Here is a 22,310-nt window from a genome sequence, read left to right as displayed (position 1 = left end):
TTAAAAAAAAAAAACAAAACAAAACCTAGAGTTTTATGTGCTTGAGAAAGGAACAACCCATGTCACCACTAGACAAAGCCTACTCTTTATTAAGTGTGCTAATGGAGAAATCTAGTTATGGATCATTTTAAAAGAGGTTTACTGCCAAAAAGCATTCTGTCCATTTTGAAATGTGCTCTTCCATTCACGGTTAAATGTGGATGTCTGTCATGGTGGAATGCACAGCACTGCAAGCACTGACCATGTCTCTGGCTTGCCACCCTCTCTTTGCTCAGCAAGCTCTGCTCCCTCTCCCCCTGCAGAACTGCCTTCTCCATTCTGGGAATTAATAGCACCATCTCTCCAACAAACGTTAAGCAATAACCAAATGAGAAGCTTGCCCTCTTTATTGAGCTTGCCTTCTTGCATTCTACAACTTTGGGGATCAAAAAAAGTGGGGTAGTAAATGCATTTACTTCCTATCCTAATTAAGCTCTCATGACTGCAATAATGACATTAGACAAAAAGAGACCTAATTCATTAGAGTAGATGATAATGTCCACAAAATCTCAAAAATAAGATTTTCCGGGCATGTTGTCATCATTACAGTTTGTGGTATAGGTAAGTAGAAATAATGACCTTATTTGGTCTCCTCGGGTTTCTTCGAACAATGCAAACCCCAGCTGGGTGATGCACAAAAGCAAATAAATGAAGCCAGCAGATCAAAACTAGAAGGAAACAGTGTCATTAAAACATGTGTCATTAAAAATGGGATAATAGTATGTAAATGCTGGGGATTCGGGAAATGAAGTCATCAACTTATGAAGACTATAGTGATGGACCTTTTCTAAAATCCTCGAATATATTACATCAAGCACTGGATTTTAAAAGTGAAAACTGCCAGGAGGAATGTTTAAAACTGAGAGAACTGGAATAGATGTGCCCATTAGACTGTGGTTCTTTTAATGGTCAGTATAGATTGTCTCTGTCTTAAACTCAACTATCGGTAGCCACGACCCAGCCTGCATATTAATGAGGAACATGGATGCCTCTCTAAAATCTTCAGCTACAGCGTCTCCATAAAAAAAAAAAAAAAAAAAATCAATACTCTCCCACATCTCATGAATACAGACCAGAGCCTGCTCCAGCAGTGTATGCTGACATTAATTATTATTAAAAGGGGGGAACTTACCCATCTCTCTGTTAACTCTCCCCTGCTACACCTCCTTGCACACCCAAACTCATGTTGTCACTCTTTCTCATTATTTTTAATGGATCCTGATTCAAAGCATGTGTGGGCTGTGCAATTACTGCTTGGCTGAATGTACAATATTCTCTCTGATGTCTTATAGACACTGAATCCAGAAGGCATCCCAAGGACAAGGAAGGGCTCCTGCGCTTCACTGCACCACATCTACCCGCCGTTTCCTCTTTGCCTCTCTTAACTGCCTTTTCATAGTACTTTCATCAATAGAACATTTATCAATTCACCTTCAGTGATGCACTACCGCCCATATTAGGATAGAGAACGCTTTGTACATCACCGTGTAGACAAGGAACTGATCAAGGGAACCAATTATACCCTCAGTCCCCTTCTGTCTCAGACTCACGGACACATACAAAGCTCCAGAGGCTAGAGCTGCTTATGGAAACTGTTCTCAAAAGAAATCTAGTCTTCCTTAGCCAAAGAAACACCTTATTTCACTTAAATACAACATCAACAAGTGACAATAATAATAATAATAATAATAAAGCTAACACTTTGTAAATTATTAGGGCATGATGTCAACAGTACAAGAGGGAGTTTTAACTGAGGTACAGTCAGTGAAGCAAACTTTTTTAAACGGCTGGTACGTGCTTGGGGTTGCACTAGACACAAGATGCAGAGACATGGTTCCTTCCCCTGGAAATCTTACTGTCTAGAAAAAGAGGCCATTTATAAACACACACATAAAATAAAATCAGAACCAGCATGTCCTTATTTTGTGATGGGAATGAAAAACCAGGAGTGAAAATGGAAGAAACAAGTTTCATTATTGCAGCTTTTAAATCAATGTAACTTTATTTCTCTCATAAAATATTCACTGTACCATGACTTTTTGAGTATTTTTGTAGAAGAAAAAATAAAGAAGCCATAGTGTATCTTAGCATTAGAGAAATGTAGACACTAAATAGCCCTGCCCCTTTACTTAATAGATGGAGGACTTGTGGCCCAAATTTTAGTTTCTTCCCTGTGGTCATCAAGGGCATTCCCAGGAAAGTCACATCAAGAACCCAGAGCTTCAAATCTGTGGCCATGAGCTTTCATCTCTACTCTCTTCAACATTCATTCTGAAACTCTGGCCTCCTCCCAGCCCTCACTTTGCCTGCTGTCTGCTGTTCTTTATGAGAACATACCCCTAACATTGTATTTACCTCCATGAATAAAGCTAAAATATTTAAGAGGCTGAAAGAAACCCAACTAATAATTTTCTCCAACACTCACATTTTACAAAACAGAAAATCTGAACAAAAAAAGGCCCAAGATTTGCTGCAAGGCATTGGTGGAGGGATGGTAACCCCCAGACCAGAAGCCAGGTCTTCTGAGATTCAGTTCAGGTTCTACCTCACACATGGCTCCCCATGCTCTGGGACGTGGCCTCCTGTCTTTACATACTCTTGTCCATCCTGGTCATTGCTTCAGAACGACATAATGTTCACCTCTGGCCACCCTTATCCCTCACTCCCTAACCTCTAGAGGCTCCAGGAATATCACAGTATAACTAAACTGGGCTTTCTCCTCCTGGCCATTTTATACACTAGCAATAGAGCCAAGGATTAATAGCTTGCATTCTCCTTCCTGACTAGCCGTACAAGGAAAAATAATCCATTCTATTTTATCAACATGGAAGAATCAGAGACCATGACAGATTTGACACCACCAAAATGAAGTGTGTGATGTCTAAAACTTTCTAAAATGGGCATGGAAGATTATTTGTAAAAGTACATGGAGACTATGTGACTGTTTTTCCAAATATCGCTCTAAGCTTACATAGAAAGAATTGCATTCTTGCTCTCATTTCTGTAAATATCCAAACCAATTCTCAAAACACTTTGTGGTTCATTCAAGCATAAGAGACCAAAGGATTCATTCCCGTGGTCCAACCCCATCCTTCATGCCTACCCCCTCCTATCTTCTCCCTTACTCCACTCATCATACTGCCTCACCTGCAGCATAGGTGGACAAAAGACTTTCTTCTCGCTGCGATTCTGAACATGAGGCAGAAGAGTAAGGGGGTCAAATTGTTTTGTGTTTCCTGCATAAATCGAGCCTTTATCATGTACGCAAGAGGCTCCCAAGGAAAAAGCAAGGAGGATTGACGTAGGTGAGAAGAGGTGCCATGCAAACAGATCCAGCAGTAAACAAAAGAGAAATAAACAAGAAAGATTACAGTAGTAGGAATAACACTGAAGGGCTTGTGACCTGTCAACAGAACACGAAACAAGATAATGGGTAAGAGAGTAATGAGCAACAAAGATGGAGAGTCAGCCAAAAAGGGTTTAGTGAACCTGAGTTCATAAGAGCGAGACATCCTTCCAGCTCCTCAGGTAGTGTGCCAGCAGGAAGGTCACAGTGCATTTGGAATCCCAAGCAGAGAATTTAGGGAAATTGCGAAAGGCTTGAGTTCCAGTCATGGCTCCCCAGGACAGAATTATGTCTCCCTACACAACTTTACTCATTCCCACGAAGCTGGGTTTTTCTCTTCTTTAAAGGAAGAATTAAATGAGACTTCAAAGAACCCTTAACATCCTAAAATTCAATGAATGACCCATTCTGTAATGTTTTGTAAAACAAGGGTCAGTACTAATGTCAGCTTTGGACAGAAAAAAACACAATTACATGGTAAGCGCATCGGCCAGGCGGTCAGACTCCTCTGGGGTCATGTTCTTCTGGTGCACCTACTTACCTTTGTGACGTGGACAATCTGTTTGATCTCGCTGACCCTCAGTTTCCGCTTCTGTAAAACAAAGAGAATACCAACCATGTGCCTTGTAGGGCAGTTTGGTATCAGATCTAGTATAAGTCTTCATTTTAAGTTCCCATTCCTTCCCTCCCAGGTTAAGAGGACACCCTATGTTTGTTCACAGCCATTGGTACAAGACTACCCTGCTGGTAAACTGATCATCAGTAATAGAGATTATTCTCATAAAAGGTTAACATAGGATGGGATTTATTAAGAATGGAAACCTTCATTGTCACAATTGTCCAGAAGATGATTTTGGTCTGATTCTGTAAACCTATGTTTAGAGTTCTGAGACACTACCTTTATGTTTTATTCTTGACGACATTGGATATGCATGCATGTGTGAGTGTGTGTGTATGTGGGTGTGAGTGTGGGTGCTTCTTCAGGCAGCCCCCCAAGTTGTGACGCATTGTTGGCCCAAAAAATTACTGCCCAAAATGTTTTTATTTAATTCTCCTAATTCTCTCTCTTTATTTAAATTTAAATCCTCTCTAATTTATTTAATTCTCTCTGTTTTGGCTCAAGAATGTAGCTCTGTAAGCCTTTGACTTTGGCTGAGTTGGGAACATTTATGACCCTATTGTATGTAACGTAAACATCAATCTGCTTTCCTATTTCTTTGCAAATTCAATTATTTCTAATTACATAAAGGCATCATTGATCAAGTAAGCATAAAAACCAATACAGAAGAGTTTAATCTCTTAAATAAGCTTGTAGACTTCAAGGAATAATTGAGTGTTATAGTATTTAATACAAGGAGGTATCTTTATTGTTGATAACTGGCCCAAAGTTAGAGGAAAATGTCTGAATCCCATCATGTTATGTATTGATTTGGTTCAAATTGAAAATATTTGGATTCTATTTTCATTTCCTTTTCCTCTCTCTCTCTCTCTCTCTCTGCTGCTCTCTGCAGGCTTGGAAATGGGTTTTAGGCCCTGTGGTCTTATATGCGTGTGAAAGAATAATTAGGTTTTGGCGGTTTCAACAAGAAGTTGTCATTACCAAGGTATGCATGTAGCTTTATGTCTGAATAAAAGCCTGAGTGTAGATGAAAATTTTTTATTAGCCCAAGTTTTTAATTTGCCATTTTTATTGCAGAACTGTCTGTAATTTAAAGGCCCATCTTCTGTTCTAATAATTGCTTATATCCCGCACGTCTTTTAGTGTGACTAATTTTACTGAAGACAGGGATCAGGGCTCCAGACTGGTACACAGAATTCTGATAAAGGTTATGGTGCAGCCCAGGAATCATCTGTTTTTCTCTTTATTTTGGTTTCTCACTGGGGTGCTGAGGTGGGGGTGGGTGGGGGTGGGCATGGAGACTGAGTAAGCTTGATGCTGCTCTTGGTAACTTCTAGCATAATCACTTCCTTCAACACATAAAGACAGGGATTTTGCAAATGAATAAATAATAGACACGCATTTTCAAGGGCACATACTCCCACTTGGGGCTACTGAGCAGAAGCCAGGGAAAGGTCAACCTCAAGTTCAGAGATCAAGGGAGAGCTCGAGGGGAGGGACTACACAGAGTCCCTCCTAGTGAATGAGGGCTCTGGGGAGTGTTTTCCAAACTTGCAGCCCTCCTATTTTTACTGCATGCCAGAGGAAGATGTGAGTAGCTAGACCAGGAAAACAGGTCCAGGAAACTGAAAAATACCAAATACCCTGCCCCTGGTGTTTTAAATGTCCAAGAAGAAATGCTCCGCTAACCACATCTATACTGCTAATATATTATTAACAGAATACTCTGTCTCCTTAACTGTCCTCATGAAAGCAGATGCATAGAAATTGCTTCATATTTCTGTTTTAAGCTATTTCCATGTTGCCGCTTTTAAGTTAAGCACCAAAGGATATCAGGCTATGTCAAAAGCCAGACGGTAAAACTTCTGGAAATCCACTAGAGCTGTTACTAGGGAGACAATTTAACAGCAGAATCTGAACAAATATCAGTAGGGAGATGGGAAACAGAACTAATGATTAAAATGCTGTAAGATTCTCTCCTGAATGGAAAAATACTGTCACAGGATCTAGGTGTTTGCTTTTGCTCCCTTCCACCTCCTGCCACAAAAGAAGACACATGGGCCTAGAAAGATTTTTTTTTTAGGAAACTAAATGGAAATCGTAGAAGGGAAATTAGTTCTTCCCTTTGGATAAGCAGCACGTGGCAAGGCGCTTAAAAAAAGCCATGAGTCTTTGCCTGCTACTTCCCTCCACCTAAAAGTTAGAGCCTGAGCAGGACAGTGCATGAGACCTGACTAAAACGAAACAAAACGAAACATTTCACAGGGAATTTGAAGATTGTTTTCCACTTAGAATGAAAAAATAACAGGGCTAATCAACCAGAGATTGAGAAAAGACACAGATCGTTGAAAACGGTAGCACACTTGGGCCCACATTTTTAAACCACAGAGAGAGTTCAGTGAGTATTTTCAGAACTCTAAGCATCATTAAGTGCAATGTCTGATAGGCTAGCTCCTATTCTCTTGGTCCTGGTTAACTGTGCTAGCCAGAGCTTGGCCATTTGACACATTAAGTCACATGTCAGATACCACATGGCACCTGGGTGCAGCTACCCCAATTTCAGGTGGCACTCTGAAGGAGATGAACTTCATGCTTGCTGGAGTTGCCAGGCCAGATATAAAAGAGATGGCAGAGATCCTTGGAAGGTCATAGCAAATAGCATATCATATGCAAATTATTTTTTTAAAAAGCTGATTTTAAAATTTAAAAAACTCTGATGGAACCAAAGCCATCGTCTTCTTCCTTAACCTGAGAAAAAAGACAAACGACTCTCTTGCTCTGATGTAGGTGGTGAGCCATCCGTCTGGAGTTCTAGAACTTCACATGAAAAAGCGGAACTTTAAAATGGCACCGGGGCAATACGTCCTGGTACAGTGCCCATCCATATCGTGGCTGGAATGGCACCCCTTCACGCTCACCTCCGCCCCTCAGGAAGACTTCTTCAGTTTGCACATCCGGGTAGCCGGAGACTGGACAGAAGCTTTATGGAAGGCCTTTGGTGCAGAGGGACAAGCCCTGAAGGAACCCTGGAGCCTGCCAAGGTTGGAGTCCATTTCTTTTTTACAGAGAGGCTAGAATAGAATAACGAATAAGGCATTTTAGGGCATCAACATGCCTACCAAATCCAGCAATATCTTTATTCTAGATGGCAAGTTTTAATCCATTTTTTTAATTTAAGGACCTAAATTTAAGGATTAAAAGTCTAATTTAGTAGATTTCCAGTAGAAGCAAGTACATTTCTTGAAAAAAAAAAAAAAAAAAAACCACAAATGTTCAACAAAGGCAGGCAGTGATCCAGGAGGAAGGAGCATTTTGCTTTCTCAGCTCCAAAACAACACTTGGCTAATTATATGCAGCCTACGATGAGTAAGACAGCCCTGTGAACTTTTTGCTGTTGCAGTCTGAGGTCTTTATATTTGTCATTTTGGTTTTCCTAAGGACGATGCGTTACAGTCAGAGTGAGGCTGGCAGGCCCCATCCACTGGAGAAAGAGCTAAACGATTACAGATTGAAGCTCAGAGGATGACAAAATGACCTCATGGTCCAGAAAGTTGTGCCATTCAATCAGTCAGTGCTGCCTGTGTGTGTGCAACAAGTATTCTTAACCTCCACCGTATGCCAGGAATACAGAGATGGCAAAACACTGCCTCCACTCTCTAGAACTTCGAGAGGCCAAACAGAATCAGCATCAACCTGCACGCAGATACAACTTTGCTGCAAGGTCGATGTGTAGAGAGTTGTTCTGGGAAGGAGGGAGGAGCACCTGTGACATCTGTATTCGATTCCTAGGGTTGTGGTCACAAAGGAACACAGACTGGGTGGCCTGTAACAGCAGAAATGTCTTCTCTCACAGTTCTGGAGACTCCCGGGGCTGAATCTAAACCATTCAACAGCAGGGCCATGCTCCATGTGAAACCTTAAGGGGAGAATCTTGCCCTGACTCCTCCTCACTTCCGGGGATTTGCCAGCAATCTGGGACATTCCTTGGCTTGCACCTGCTGAGCAGTCCAGTTACTGTCTTTGTCATGACATGGTATTCTCACCTCTTGTGTCTGTGTCTCTGTAGCCTCTTCTTATAAATCCTGGTCATATTGGATTAAGAGCCCACCTGCCTCCTGTATGACCACATCTTAACTTGATTAATTACGCCCACAACAATTCTATTTCCAAATAAGGTCACACTCTAAGCTACTGGGGTTAGGACTTCAACATAGCAACTGAGGGACACAATTCAATCCACGACAACATCCTGTTCAGACAAGCCTGGGCACAGGACAGATGTCCCAGTGTAAATTGCCGCTCTTTGGCTCCCTTTATCAATGGCTTTAAACAATGGCTTATAGTTGTTTCCCCTCTCTTACAGCAGGATTACCCAATAAGCAGGCCAGACCCATGTTTAAGGTCCCAGGAAAAAACACACAAAAAGTGTTGAGGCAAGTATTTTGAAAGAATTTGACATTTCAAAGAAAGCATCAAGAGATTCCTTTTTCTGCTATCCTTGGAAGGTGTCAGGAACCACCATGCATCAGCCGTTGCTATAAGAAATTTGGTGGTAAACACTTTCAGGACACGCTGAGAATGGGACTTCTTGAGGGCAGGGCATTGCCGGTCCTCCTATTTATGTCCAGTGCCTAGAACAGTGTCTGTCACGTATTACATACAGAGTAAATATCTAATAAAGAAATTAATGAATACCTGGACCCAGTATGGGTGCTTTAGCTCATTTATTTTATTTTGTTTATTTATTCATGAGAGACACAGAAAGAAAGGTAGAGACATAGGCAGAGAGAGAAGCAGGGTCCTGCAGGGAGCCCGAGGCAGGACTCAATCCCAGAACTCTGGGATCACAACCTGAGCCAAAGGCAAATATTCAACCACTGAGCCACCCAGGTGCCCGTAACTCATTTATTTTAACAAATATTTACAGGTAGCAAACTAGGCATGAAAATAAATGTAAGGCACAGAATCTAATCAGCTTATTGTCCCTCTTTCCTCCCTCCTATAGGACACTGAACTGTAACTTTGTAGCACTGGGCTTGGTTGTGTTCAGTGGCTAGGAAGAGTCACATGCCTTCATTTCAAACACTGGAACTAAAAAGTAGAGTGATAACAAACCAAATGTAAGTGTCATGTGTTCAGATCAGGCCCCAAGTCAGATGACAACCCCTGACTACTACTCCACTTGAGACTTTCTCTTTTTAATCATGGAAAGGAAGCACTGTAACAAAATTCTAAGATTCAGAATGCAGTGAAAATGCTTAAAATCAGGAATAAAATTAGACACATACACATCACTGTGCTCCTTCTGGCATGGCCAAGATCAATACTTTCATCCCGTTGCTAGCCTGTTCTCTACTCTTAGTATATACAGTTTTCTGGTCTACCAACCAACCTTGCCTTTCACAAACCAGCTAGCATTTCAGTCAATACCCCCATGAGAACTTGGTACATGTTTCTCAGTAGTCAATATGCTTTCTATCTTTGGGGTGCCTTTTCAGCTCACAACCTGACATGATACACCCTCTCCCCTACCTTCAGGACTAGCTTCAGGACTTCCTAGACTCCCCTGCCTCACCTCCTACTCCCTCCTTGAATTCAGCCCTTCTTCCAGCCTCCTTGTCTTTCTCCTACAGCAAGAACTCTCCCAAGCACCTTTACCAGTGCTGTTCCCTCCACAGGGAACACTCTTCCCCAGATCTCTGCTAGGCTGCTCCCTTACCTCTCCCAGGTATTGCTCAATTGTTTCCTAGGGAGGTCTTTCCTTTCTGCCTCATTTGAAACAATGACCCTCACCTGACTCTCAGTAATCCCTTTGCCTACTTTATTTTTCCACGTAGTACTTATCATCACCATACCTACCTACCTACCTGTTCTTTTATTTGTTTGCCATGTATCTTCCCACTCTAGAATGGAATTTCCATAAGAAAAGGGACATTATCCATGTGGTTCATTTTGTTGCCTTTAGTGTCTAGAATAGGCTCTCTTAGTTGGTAATAAATATCAAATGAATAAAAATGAGTTGTTGGAAATAGGGCAGTTTCCCTTCATTTGTTAAATTCATTTGACCTCTGCCTCTGTACATGTGTAGGCATATGTATTAACAGTAGAACAACAACAACAACAAAAAAAAAAAACCCTACAACTTGTTCAAGACTTCAATATATGAAGAATCAGAATTTTATTGGACTTCCTTGGATCATTTTATCTCTTAACGTTTTGATTTTGAATTAAATCAAACACATGGGAGCAAACCTTATAATTTTCCACTGTTTTGTACCCAGAAAGGATTCAAACCAGCCCCAGGAAAAAGTGTCCCCTGGGTGGCTCAATCAGTTAAGCACCCAACTCTTGATTTCAGCTCACGTCATGATCTCAGCATCATGGGATCAAGCCCCATGTGGGCCTTCACACTCAGCAAGGAGTCTGCTTGAGGACTCCCTCTCTCCCTCTTCTTCTGCCCCTCCCCCTCCTCTCAAATGAATAAATCTAAAAAATATTTTTTAATAAAAAAATAAAAGATTTTGCTTTATGGGGTAAAATGGAGGAATTTCTCAGAGTTGATGCTAGAGTTTTCAGTGATTTAACCTGCTGCCCAGAGACAAGGACACCAACATCCAACAGCCTGGATTTAAAGCTCAGTTTTGAGTGTGATCTTAGAGAATGTATGTAACCCTATGGCTCGGTTTCCTCACCTATAAAATAAAGATGATAATAATAGTATGTAAGACTGTTTAGGATTCAAGGTGACGGTCCTTATCAAGCCCTCCATATATTGTGTAGTAAAAAAGGTTAGTTACTATTATGAACAAACTAAGAAAGGTCACCTACTGCAGAGATGTCAGTGAAAGTGATGATCGACAGGAAGACCATGTAGGCGAGCAAAGGCAGTGGGTTCAGACAGTCCAGGTTGGAGGTCGATGAGGTGGATGGGTGTGACTCTAAGCAAAAAGGAACGCCACAGAGTGAATGCTGGAAAGGTTAATCATTCTCTAAGCTGCATCATTAAACTCTGTGTCCAAATCAAAGAGGAAGTAGCTGAGTGAAATAGATAAACAAGAATTTGTGCAAAGGAAGCCAATTCAGGATTGCGAGAGGTGTTGAGAAATGGAGACATTTTTGTCCAAGGAAGAACAATCAGGGTGTCATGATAGCTGCAATCAACCACTTAAAGGCCTGAGACGAGAAAGGGAAGAGACCCGGTATGTGCTTCTCAGGAAGACAAGTGGAGTGAGTTGTCAGAAGACAGATTTCAGTGAGACATGAGAAAAACTATCTCCTGCTTTGAACTGTCCCTACACAGAACAAGGTGCACTGCAATTTAACATCAGAACAGGTTGAGGAAAGAAGGATTACTGTATTAGCAGGGAAGTTGGATGAAATATTTTCTCCTGTCTTTTCCAGCTTACATCCTCAATTCTAATTATGTGGGAATGGGTTTATTATGTATTTCTGTAGGATTATATGACAAAATTCTTCTTTGGGTTTCATTGTTATCTTTTCAAATCAGTGTCAAATAAATCCCAAATACAACTAATTATAAAAACAATTAACAGTAAGACATTTTAATCCTTGGACACTTTCATTTTTTTTCTCTCTTGATCCCCCTTATCTAATTATTTATAAACTAATCTACAGTGGGCTGAGATACTAACCCTTTCTGGTTAATGACCTTTTATTTTTATTCTTCCATTTCCATATATCAATATGTAATAAAGCCTTATTAATTAAGATTAACTTGAGGAGAGTTAATTTGAATTATTAGGAGGTCTGGCATATGGAATATTTAAAAATAAAACCCAATTGAACTTTCATGAACACATAGTAAGCCCAAATGGGCCAACCTCCGGTGCCTTCAACAGATATCCCTTAGGGAATGGTTATGAATAACTTAGAAGCCTTTTAATTAGCATATCTTTGTTCATATGTAAATGTGTGCTTTTGGAATAGTTGAGGTTATTTAATACATTCTGCTGACTGAAATATTTTAAACATTCCCTTTACAATTTATTCAACAAATTGTTATTGAACAGCTCCATGCCAGAGAGTACGCATGGCACTGGGATGCTGAGTGGAGCAAAGACAGACCTAGCTCCTCCCTCCAGAGAATTTGTGGTCCAGTAATCGAGACAGATGCAAATCAAATCATGCACACACGCCCAAAAAACTATAAAATTACAAACGTGACGAGGACTATGGAGGGAGGGTACATGGGCTATAAATTATATGAGGAGATCTAGCCGACTCTAAGGCAGTCCATGAAGTTTCCCTAGGGAAATGATTGGGATAAGGCCAAATGAAAGGGTAACTGTTAACCAAGTCCAGGGAGAGGGGAGGAATTGAGACAGAGTATTCTCTGGTTACTTGGATTGTCACATGCAAAGGCCCCAGGACAGAAGGGAGGCACTCTGTATTTTAGGAAATAAAAGAAAAGCCAGTGTGGAGAACTGGTGTTGTGAAATGGAATAGAATCCAGGGGCCCCTCTATTCTGGATCACACAAAAGACTGTCATATTTATTCAATAAATATGCTTCATCCTTACAAAGAAAAATTTGCTAAGCAAAGATAAAACCTCAGTGCCATTCCTTGCAAAAACCCAGATTTTGCCTTCACAAAAATAAAAAATAACAAGTTTTGGAAATTCCACATAACTGACAAAATATCTCCAAATCATTGTTATTCCAAATGAATGGCTTCTATTAGATTAAATTTATATGAATATACGAAGACGTGAGACTGAATAAGTAAAAATAAAGAAGAACATTAGCAATAGGACGGGGAAGCCTTCTAAACCACCTTCTGCTTCTTTTTTTTTTTAAGATTTTTTTATTTATTTATTCATGAGACACACACACAGAGAGAGAGAGAGAGAGAGAGAGAGAGAGAGAGAGAGAGAGGCAGAGACACAGGCAGAGGGAGAAGCAGGCTCCATGCGGGGAGCCCAATGTGGCACTCGATCCCAGGACCCCAGGATCACATCTTGGGCGGAAGGCAGTGCTAAACCACTGAGCCACCCAGGCTGCCCCCACCTTCTGCTTCTACTTTATGCCTCTGATGGCAGCTGCAGAAACAGAAGGGAAAGAAGGGGAGGGGATGGGATGGGAGAAGAGGGGAAGGGAAGGGAAGGGAAGGGAAGGGAAGGGAAGGGAAGGGAAGGGAAGGGAAGGGAAGGGAAGGGAAGGGAAGGGAAGGGAAGGGAAGGAAAAGCTCTCTTCTACCAGGCTTCATGATGCCTGGAGCCAAAACAAGCTTCTAAGAACTATAAAAAGAGCTTCCCATGGGAAGAGGTATGAGCTCAAGCCAGAGAAGCCTGGCTTTGTCCTTCCACAAATGGCCCCTGGACCAGCCTGTCTGGCCATCCTCATCCCTATGAGACAGGCCTCCACTTCCTTATGCTAAGTCCAGGCTCTCCAAACAGGGCAACCTCAAGCACAGTTCTGAACACATCCTATAAGAAGCGGTTGAGGATCGCTTTGTTTTCAAGAGCAGAGCGTTCTGGATGTCACAGGGCTGCACTTTGTGATTGCAGGCTGGCCGTGGACGGGCCATTTGGAACCACCCTGACGGACGTATTTCACTATCCAGTGAGCGTGTGCATCGCTGCAGGAATAGGGGTCACTCCCTTCGCCTCTCTTCTGAAATCCATATGGTACAAATGTGAGTCACAAACCCAGCTGAAGCTGAGCAAGGTATGGAAAAAATCGTTAGCTCACACTTACATGGATTAAAAGGTTCAACATCCTTCTATCTATCATCTGCCAATTCTTGGGGAGGATTTTAATTAACTATGAGGGATAAACTCAAGGATCCTTAACTATACTTATGTTCTTAAAAATCTCCATTCGGTATTACATTTATGAGAAGGGTTACGTCTAATCTTGTTAAAGATGACAAGACATAAATTTTATTGCTTCATTGCCATTACAGGACATGTAATTGCTCATGTCAGTAAAATATGGACAGGCTGCAAATGGCTTTGTGACTGGGCTACAGTTAGTGATATTAACAGGCGGCCTTTCCCTTAGTCTCTTTTGCCTGATACTATGGCTGCAGGCATGCAATTCAGCATCTTCCTTTCATGGACTCAGGATCTTAACAAGAAGCAAAAATGCCACAGTTGGGAATCAATGGCCTGCTTACTTGGTGTTGCCAAGCTCTGAATCTCTTTTGACATTTCTTGTCTGTTCTCTGACAAGATGCCTCCATAGTTGCCTTCCATCCTTTGTCCTACGCGAAGATGGTCCATACTTTAACCCTCTGAGGACCAGCAGCAGACACTCGAGCAGCAGGAGAAAGGAAGCTGTGTTAATACCAAGTGGTGTCAAATTAGGAGGACTCGGGGTGTCAAGCAAGCCTGGTTCTGGGCCTGATCCTACCTTGTTTCCAATTCACACTTTGGCTCCAGTTCCCTCATCTAGCAAAGGAATTCGGTTGATTAGATTAGCATGTCTAACATGAGTTCAGATATGAACACTAGTCATGTGTCCACTAAAGAGAGTTCAGTGGTTGAAAGGACTTATGCTACTACAAATCCTATTCTAGAAGATTCATATCATCTATTAGCCTATTAAATAAGTCCTGTAGAAAAGAACCCCTTTCAGTTTTGTTTCACTCATCCTTCCCAAGCTTAGTTAGTCATGGAAACCTTCTGCCCCTAACATTTATTAAGGAATAGCATCCTTTGAAGCACTCAGGGCAATACCAGAAGGTCTCTAAAGTTGAGGCTTTTCTAACTAAGAAATAAGAGAAACATCAACTGTCATTTCATGTGTTTCCAAGTGACAGGTGCTTGACATACATTCTCTCATTTGATCATTATAATTCCCAACAACCTTATAAAGTAGATAGTAGCAAGCCTTTTCTCACATAAAAAAACTGAAGCTTAGAGAAACCAAAGTGACTGCCCTAAAAATACATGGGTAATAAAAGGCAGAATGAAGATTCAAACTTAGATCCATCTGGCTCTTTCCATGACATAACCAACATATGGTAGATATGACTGCCACCATTGTATTGTAGGCAGAGGGATGCCTGGCCAGATAATCTGCTTCAGCCTGATTCCACCCTCACTAGAAGCATCGCCTTGAGTGACTCAGATCACCTCTCTGAGCTGGATTTCCTGCTCTGCGCAATGGAGAAATGAGTCCGTATCCAACAGGGAGTTTTAATACCACATAAGACAAATAAATAATGTGATGTGTAAATAACGTAATGTAAATGTGTATAAAATGATATAAAAGTTAATTATAGCTGCCAAAGATGTAGATAGAGTTTTAGTACTACTGCTACAAATAGCTTAGATTCATCAAGCCATGGCTACCAAAAACAGGCAGGAAGTTAGCCATTTGACACATACTATCTCACATCATCTTTTTACGGAACTCACCATTTTTATTCCCATTTACAGATGAGAAAACTGAAGTTGATCACAAAGCTCATAGGAATGATAGAGTTATATTATCAAATTGTCATAATTGCTCTTTCGGTTAGGTAAAATTCTCAATTTACTACTGAGGAACCCAAAGTACAGAGAGCTAATAAAGAGATAAATAGTAGAATGAGAGTTTGAATCCAGACTCTTCGAATCCACACTCATCTTCTTTCTTCTATACCACAATAAGTTCAACAAAATGTCTTAGTCCATTTGGGCTGCTGTATCATGGTGACATGGACTTGGATCACTTATAAACAACAGAAATGGATTTCTCACAGTTCCAATGCTAAGAAGCCCCAGATCTATGACTGGCTGACTTGGTGTCTGATGCGAGCCTGCTTCCTGGTTTATAGGCAACAGTCTTCTGGCTCTAATTTCCCATAGCAGAAGGGAATGAGCTCTTTGTAGTCTTTTCTTTTTTTCTTTTCTTTTTTTTCTTTTCTTTTCTTTTCTTTCTTTCTTTTCTTTTTTTTTTTTTTGGCAGCAAGAGTCAAATTTGTTGACTTACAGTTTGCAACTCAATGAGGAAAAAGTAGATACAGAAGTCTAGAGGTCTAGAGTCTTTTTCATAAGGGCACTAATTCCATTCTGAATTGTGTGAACAAATCACCTCCCAAATACCCCACTTCCAGATATTATCGCACTGGGGATTAGGTTTCAAAATATGAGTTTGGGGAGACACAGACGTTCAGTCAATAGGACAAAACAAGCAACTACTCTTTTATCTATTCAGACCCCATGACAGTGCTTTGTTATGGTTTATGATGACTTCTCAATCCCCTGCAGGCTTTTTCTTTCTTCTCACTGTCTACCAAGTAAAACCCATCCACAGAAGCAGCTTCTTGCTTCATAGTTTTCACAACATTGGAGGTCACGTTATATTTCACATGGAGATGTGTGATGGATTGCGTGTCTCACTTTCATTCAGTTATTTCCTCAGTGAATATCTATTAAGCACCTACTACGTGCCAGGCCCTTTGACACTGACATGACAAGCCCCTCACTCTCCTCACACCAGACTTGCAACTCCTCACCCTTCTCTCAATATCTATTATCCTTACGCTTTTATATCATGTTCACAAAGGATTTCATTTCCCCTAATATATTCTAAGCTCCTTGAGTATGACTTCTTTGGGTGTCTTTATAATGAGATACACACACACACACACAAGCACGCTATAATTTTTGAGTAAATCAATGAGTAAATAAATATCTACATGCCAAAATGAACAAATGGCTTCTATGTAATTTTTTATAAAATTCTAGATTATTAAGATTAATCCATTTTTATTTAACCAAAAAGACTATTTGTTCAGTAATTTTATGATTCAAGTAATATGTTCCAATTATTTTACTACAAATAGGAAAAATTCTTGTAAGAAGCCACAACATCTCAGGGTCTATACAGAAACCCACAAAATCCTAATACCACCTCCTCCCTCACTATTTTATTGTTATTTCTGGACTCTGTTTATAGGGTTTCTCAAGGCTGTTTCAGTGGGAGGGTTAAGCAGTTACCACAAAACTATAAAACCAGGACATTGATCTCTATCCCCCCAAAAAATCAGAAACCAAGAAATTGGAAATTTTAAAAAAAAATGTTTTTATATCTTACGGAAACTGAGGGTAATATTGGGGCGATGTTCCACTGAAAATGAAGGTCAGAATAATGGTATCTGGGAGAAAGAAAACTAAAAGCATAGAATCACAAAATAACTTGAGAAGTCATAAACCCCCAGCTCTGCATATAACCGTGAAAGTCAGCATCTGTACTTAGGCTGGGAAGTGTTTTATTCAAAGTCACCCAATCGGTTAGCCACTAAGTCAGGATGGAAGCATGCATTTCTAATTTCCATGTCAGGCCTTTTCTATGCAAAAAGTGAGATTTCATGCTATTGAGAATTGTTGCTGAAAATTCCACTTGAGACCCACCTGCTTCGAGTCTGCATGCAAGAGAAAAAGTTTAAGAAGCTTTTCTGTTTTAAAGCCACTTTGTATTTGTTTGAGTACAGCTATCATTAGGCTTATGTAACTAATATTTGTCAGGGCCGCCTACATGTGTTTGAGATATAAATACTCTTTCCACGAAACTGTCGGCATCTATATAATTTTTAAAGTGCAGCAGAGCACAGCAGTACATATTTATCTAACAATGTCTTCACAATTATAGATCTGGGCTATAGTTTTCAGATTGTTCTCTTCTGTAATAAGCAAAAGGGGAAATGCAGCATAGGGGTACAGAGCTGGAAATTTAAGCCTAAAGAGTTAACTGCAATTAGGTGGGATTTTCTCCCTGTATAAGAGACCAGTTGGCATAAAAGTGTACATTTTTACGTACTAGCCTGATGTTGCAAGTCTACAATAAAAAAAAAAAACACCTGCAAAGTTTTCTTAGTTGCTACCATTGCAAACTATATCTCTTTACCCTTCTCCTCTGCCATATTATTCTAGAACATTTCTAAAATGCAGGAGAATAGCCAATAGGATGCCTGCTGCTTCTCTGGGATCATGTGTAGCACTTTCTATTTGAAGCTGGTGTTTTAAAATTTCTTTCTAACGATCTTTTATTTTTAAAGATGGTAGGGAGGAGGGGATGAAGCGGTTAGAAGGAAATTTCCCAAGAAGGCAAAGTAAAAATAAGTAGAATGATGGCTTGCTGGGGGAAAAAAAGTGGGGAAAAGCTGTAATATGTGAAAAGGGTATTTTCAACACACGAATAAGAGCCAAACTTCACTTAGTTGAACACAGATGAGCACACACCGCTCCTTTGGGATGAGGGAAGGAGGCGTGAGTGGTTGAGGCATCTCTGTGATCCAACTCAAAGGACACTGAGCCGCTGGGGGTGCAAATGCCCCATCGTGATGAACATCCTCCAACGCCTGCCTAACGGGATGATTAATTCCACATCACACTCAATTTGTGAAAAGAGCTCTTGAAAAAAATTAGGACAGTTTGCTTGTGCAAACTGTCAAAATGATGAATGAAATAGGTGTGTACAAATGGGGAGGGGGAGATGGCAGGGGCAAATATATTGGCTTATACATTTTAGTTCCCCTAATGTCACAGCCATGTAAACAGGGCTGAGAGAATGGCCAACTGAAAGATTTGGTTCCTTTTCCTCACTGCATATGTAATCTTTAGACTATAATAAGATAGATTATAGAAAAACCGAGATAATCGCATTTCTTCATAAATTGTCTTCCTTCATCACCTCAATAATACATAACCATGATAATGGGTATTTATAGTGTGTCCCATGCAAGATGGCCTTGGGTCCTTAACCTAATATAATAAACAGATAATTCAAATAAAAAGACAGCTCAGGCCAGTGGGAACAAGGCAAAGAGGCCAAGAAAGGCAAAAATCCATACCCTACTTAAATATATTAATAAAACAAAGGAGGGCCTGCTCTCTTTTCTAATGAATGAAAAATGCACTTAATTTAATCTGTTTAGTTTGAGAAATTATTTGCTTTCCCTTTCCCTCACACTGGAGCTCTGGCTATTCCTAAAATTGATCATCTCTCTGCTAACCACTGACAGTGTTGTAATAAATTGAACGGGGTACATGAAGTCACATGTGCCCCCCCCCCAGAAGACACCTGTGCCTCCCATCTTTCACTAGACAGCCTCAAAAGACTTCAGTCTCCCATCAGGCCTCACCATTGCCCTGTGGGGAGGTAACCAGAATTAATAGTTTTAATATTTGGGCTTATTAGCCACACAAGGAATACCAGACAATAAAGTCCTTGTAAAAGATTCAAATAAAATACTCAGTCAAAAAAATCTCCTTTCATTAGCCTTTTTCCCCAAACTAACCACCACCACCTTACCCTAAGGGTTCACCATTGAACAGTGGAACATGTCTCATTCCATCCCTTCTCCACATATTTGCACCCATGCACATATACAGTGTGTTACTTTATATACAAATAAGTAGAGATGTGGTTGGAGAGAAAGAGATACACTTTGTTTTGTTTTTGTTGCCCTTCATAATATCGCTTAGAGCACCTTTGGTGTCAATACCTATCGATCGACTTCATTTTATTTACTGTCTTCAGAGTATTCCAAAGTATAGATATCTCACAATTGATGTAGTGATTTTATTATTAATGAACATTTTGGTTGTCCAACAAGTCTTATTAACTATAATTAAAACAAACTGAGGCACAAATGATGTTGGCCCTCACTCACAGGGCAGGGCAGTAGTACGGCCATGAAATAATTAACTTTAAAGAACTTTTAAAGAAAAAGTCTTCAGGGACACCTGGGTGGCTCAGTGGTTGAGTATCTGCCTTCAGCTCAGGGCATTATCCCAGGGTCCTGGGATGGAGTCCCATATCGGGCTCCCTGCAGGGAGCCTGCTTCTTCGTCTGCCTGTGTCTCTGCCTCTTTATGTGTCTCTCATGAATAAATAAATAAAATCTTAAAAAAAAAAAGAAAGAAATAGATTTCAGAGACTAAAATGATTTACAAAGACTGGTCTCAGTCTGATAATGGTTAACCAGAAAAACTACTTTATAATTATATTTTCCTTAAAAATGGGACATGGAAGCCACATTAAGGAAGTTTCTCAATAAGAAGAAACAGTTGCTCCAAAATCTGTTTGTTATTATATTCGTTCAGGAAGACCTTTGCAATAACAACAACAAAATAAAAACCAGGACAATAATAGCTACCATTTATTGAGGATATTAAACATTTATTTATATTTTCTAATCAGTCACAGTCTTTATCTTTTTAGGGAGAAGAATTCTTTTTTTTTTTTTTAAATGGCCACAATTCCCTCAGTGGAAAGTCTCCATCACCCTATTTGTTTGAAGGTTTTATCAGCTCTGAATTATTTTGTACAGCATGGATATCTTAGCATATAGCATATAGTTCAGGCTGCTATAACAGAAATACTATAGACTGGGTGGCTTAAACAACAAATGTGTATTTGTCCACAGTTCTTGAAGCTAGAAGTCTGAGATAAGGGAGCCAGCATGGTTGGGTTCTGATGAGGCCTCTCTTTCTGGCTTGCAGATGGCCACCTTCTGGCTGTGTCCTCACATGACAGAGATAGAGAGATCCTGGTCTCTTCCTCTTCTCAGAAGGACACTAATCCCATCATCAGAGGTCCCATTCTCATGACCTCATCTAAATCTAACCACCTTTCAAAGGCCCCACTTCCAAATACCATCACATCGGGTCATTGGGTTTCAACATATAAATCTGGAGATGATAACAAACATTCAGCTCATAACTGTGGGGAACAGAAGATGCTGTCCAGAAGAAAGCAGTCACAATGCAACTCCACTGGCCTTCTTCTCGGTAGAGGCATTGGTCAAGGTCAAGGTTAACCTTGGCACCCTATAAAATGGCACACACAGAGCCTGGTGTGCACTTTGCTAATGAAGGGATTCCTCTGTCAGGACTACATCCTTATGATCAATGCTGAGGTTCCCAGATCTTAGAGATAAAGTTGAGCTTCACCTCTTCTCAATGATCACCACCTGTATGATTCACAAGTGCCCTGTGGGAACACAGATCCCAAGTAAGGCAAATGATTCCCTTTGCTGTCTCTAATATAAACATGTAGCATTCATTCTGTAAGCTCCTCCAAACGACAGCAAAGAGAGAAGCAATCACAACAAACAGCTCTGAGCACTTAATGCTTGTGTCACACATTGTGCCAGATGCTTCCATGAACCATTTCTTTCATCCTCACCATAATCTCATAAGTTGTTGTTTTGGAGGGTTGTTTTGTTTGTTTATACACATGGTAATCTAGGTTCAAGTTAAAAAAAACCTGCCCCCAGTTACCCAGCCTTAAAATTTGAAGCTGGGAGTCTAGGACAGGTTAGAAGTCTCAGGGTCTCACAGTGTTTAATTACTGTGCCACAGTGTGTCATAAAACTGTGTCCTCACATAAAATTTCCATCTTTGGAGAGGTCCTGGGCCATAAATAAATAGACATATAAATGAATAAATTTTGTCCCCATTCCATCTTCAGGAAATTTATTTGGGATCTAAAGAAATATAGATTATATTTGTGGTTATGTCCTCCGCCTGTGTTTGGGGATGCCTATCCAGGCCATGAGACAGGGAGTATCTGTGGATAGAGTAGTAGCTATTCTTACTTCATTTTCTGAAATCTTTTCTCAAAAAGTAGCACAAGTCCATTCCCTTCTGGCCCCAGATCAACCTAACCTGGTCCAAGTACAAGTCTGCAGAATTCTTAGAGAGAAGCCCAGCTGCAGGGAGCATAGGGATGAAGTGGTACTCACAGAGATCACAGAACTGCATGTTGCCCAGACCCACATCCTCAGAGGTGGGAGTGGCTGAGGTTGGTATGGTGGTCCCTGCCGGGAACAATGTGACACGAAGGCCTGAGACAGGCCATATGCACAGAGAACTCCCCTAAAACCATTGTACACTCCTGGAGTGGTCTCCAGAAGCATCTGGGAATCCATTTTGTCTACAGAAATGTGTGAGATGAGTTCTGTAAAAGCAGGAACTTTGTTGCTATGAAAGTTCAGAACTTTCATCTCTTTACTGAGGATGACTCTTTGTTTAACAAAACTTTTCTTTTAAAAGTAACCTTAAGAAAAAAAAAGTAACCTTAAGTATTGGGGGCCTCTGCTATCAGCTGCAGAACCCTGGAAGCCAAGCTTGAGACAGGTAACTGATTTCAGGACTTTTTGTTTTGGGAGGCTGAGGAAGGGTAAGTGTTGGGAAGATCACAGAGGGGTAGCCTGTTGTTTGGGATATTTGTTCTACCGGTGACCAGGTCCTTGCTACTGGACGAAATGCAGAAGTAGAACTGCCCTGTCCCTTCACAGTGAGTGTCCCTCACCGTTAGAAGGATGAAAGAGAGTCAAAGTAAATAGCCT

At 40.6% G+C, this 22,310-nt stretch overlaps 1 protein-coding gene across 1 annotated transcript in view; it reads left to right on the top strand.

Annotated features, from left to right (window-relative positions):
• Positions 1-22,310, top strand: part of NOX3 (NADPH oxidase 3) — a 58,204-nt gene that overhangs the window by 17,235 nt on the left and 18,659 nt on the right. The window contains exons 8-10 of the mRNA XM_055311630.1: positions 4,897-4,989; positions 6,792-7,045; positions 13,532-13,691. Of these exons, the coding sequence (XP_055167605.1) occupies positions 4,897-4,989; positions 6,792-7,045; positions 13,532-13,691 (507 nt within the window). The remainder of the gene's footprint in view (positions 1-4,896; positions 4,990-6,791; positions 7,046-13,531; positions 13,692-22,310) is intronic.

Source organism: Nyctereutes procyonoides, unplaced genomic scaffold (assembly GCF_905146905.1).
Source record: "Nyctereutes procyonoides isolate TBG_1078 unplaced genomic scaffold, NYPRO_anot_genome, whole genome shotgun sequence".
Taxonomy (NCBI): Eukaryota; Metazoa; Chordata; class Mammalia; order Carnivora; family Canidae; genus Nyctereutes; species Nyctereutes procyonoides.
This window is presented reverse-complemented; position numbering and strand designations above follow the sequence as displayed.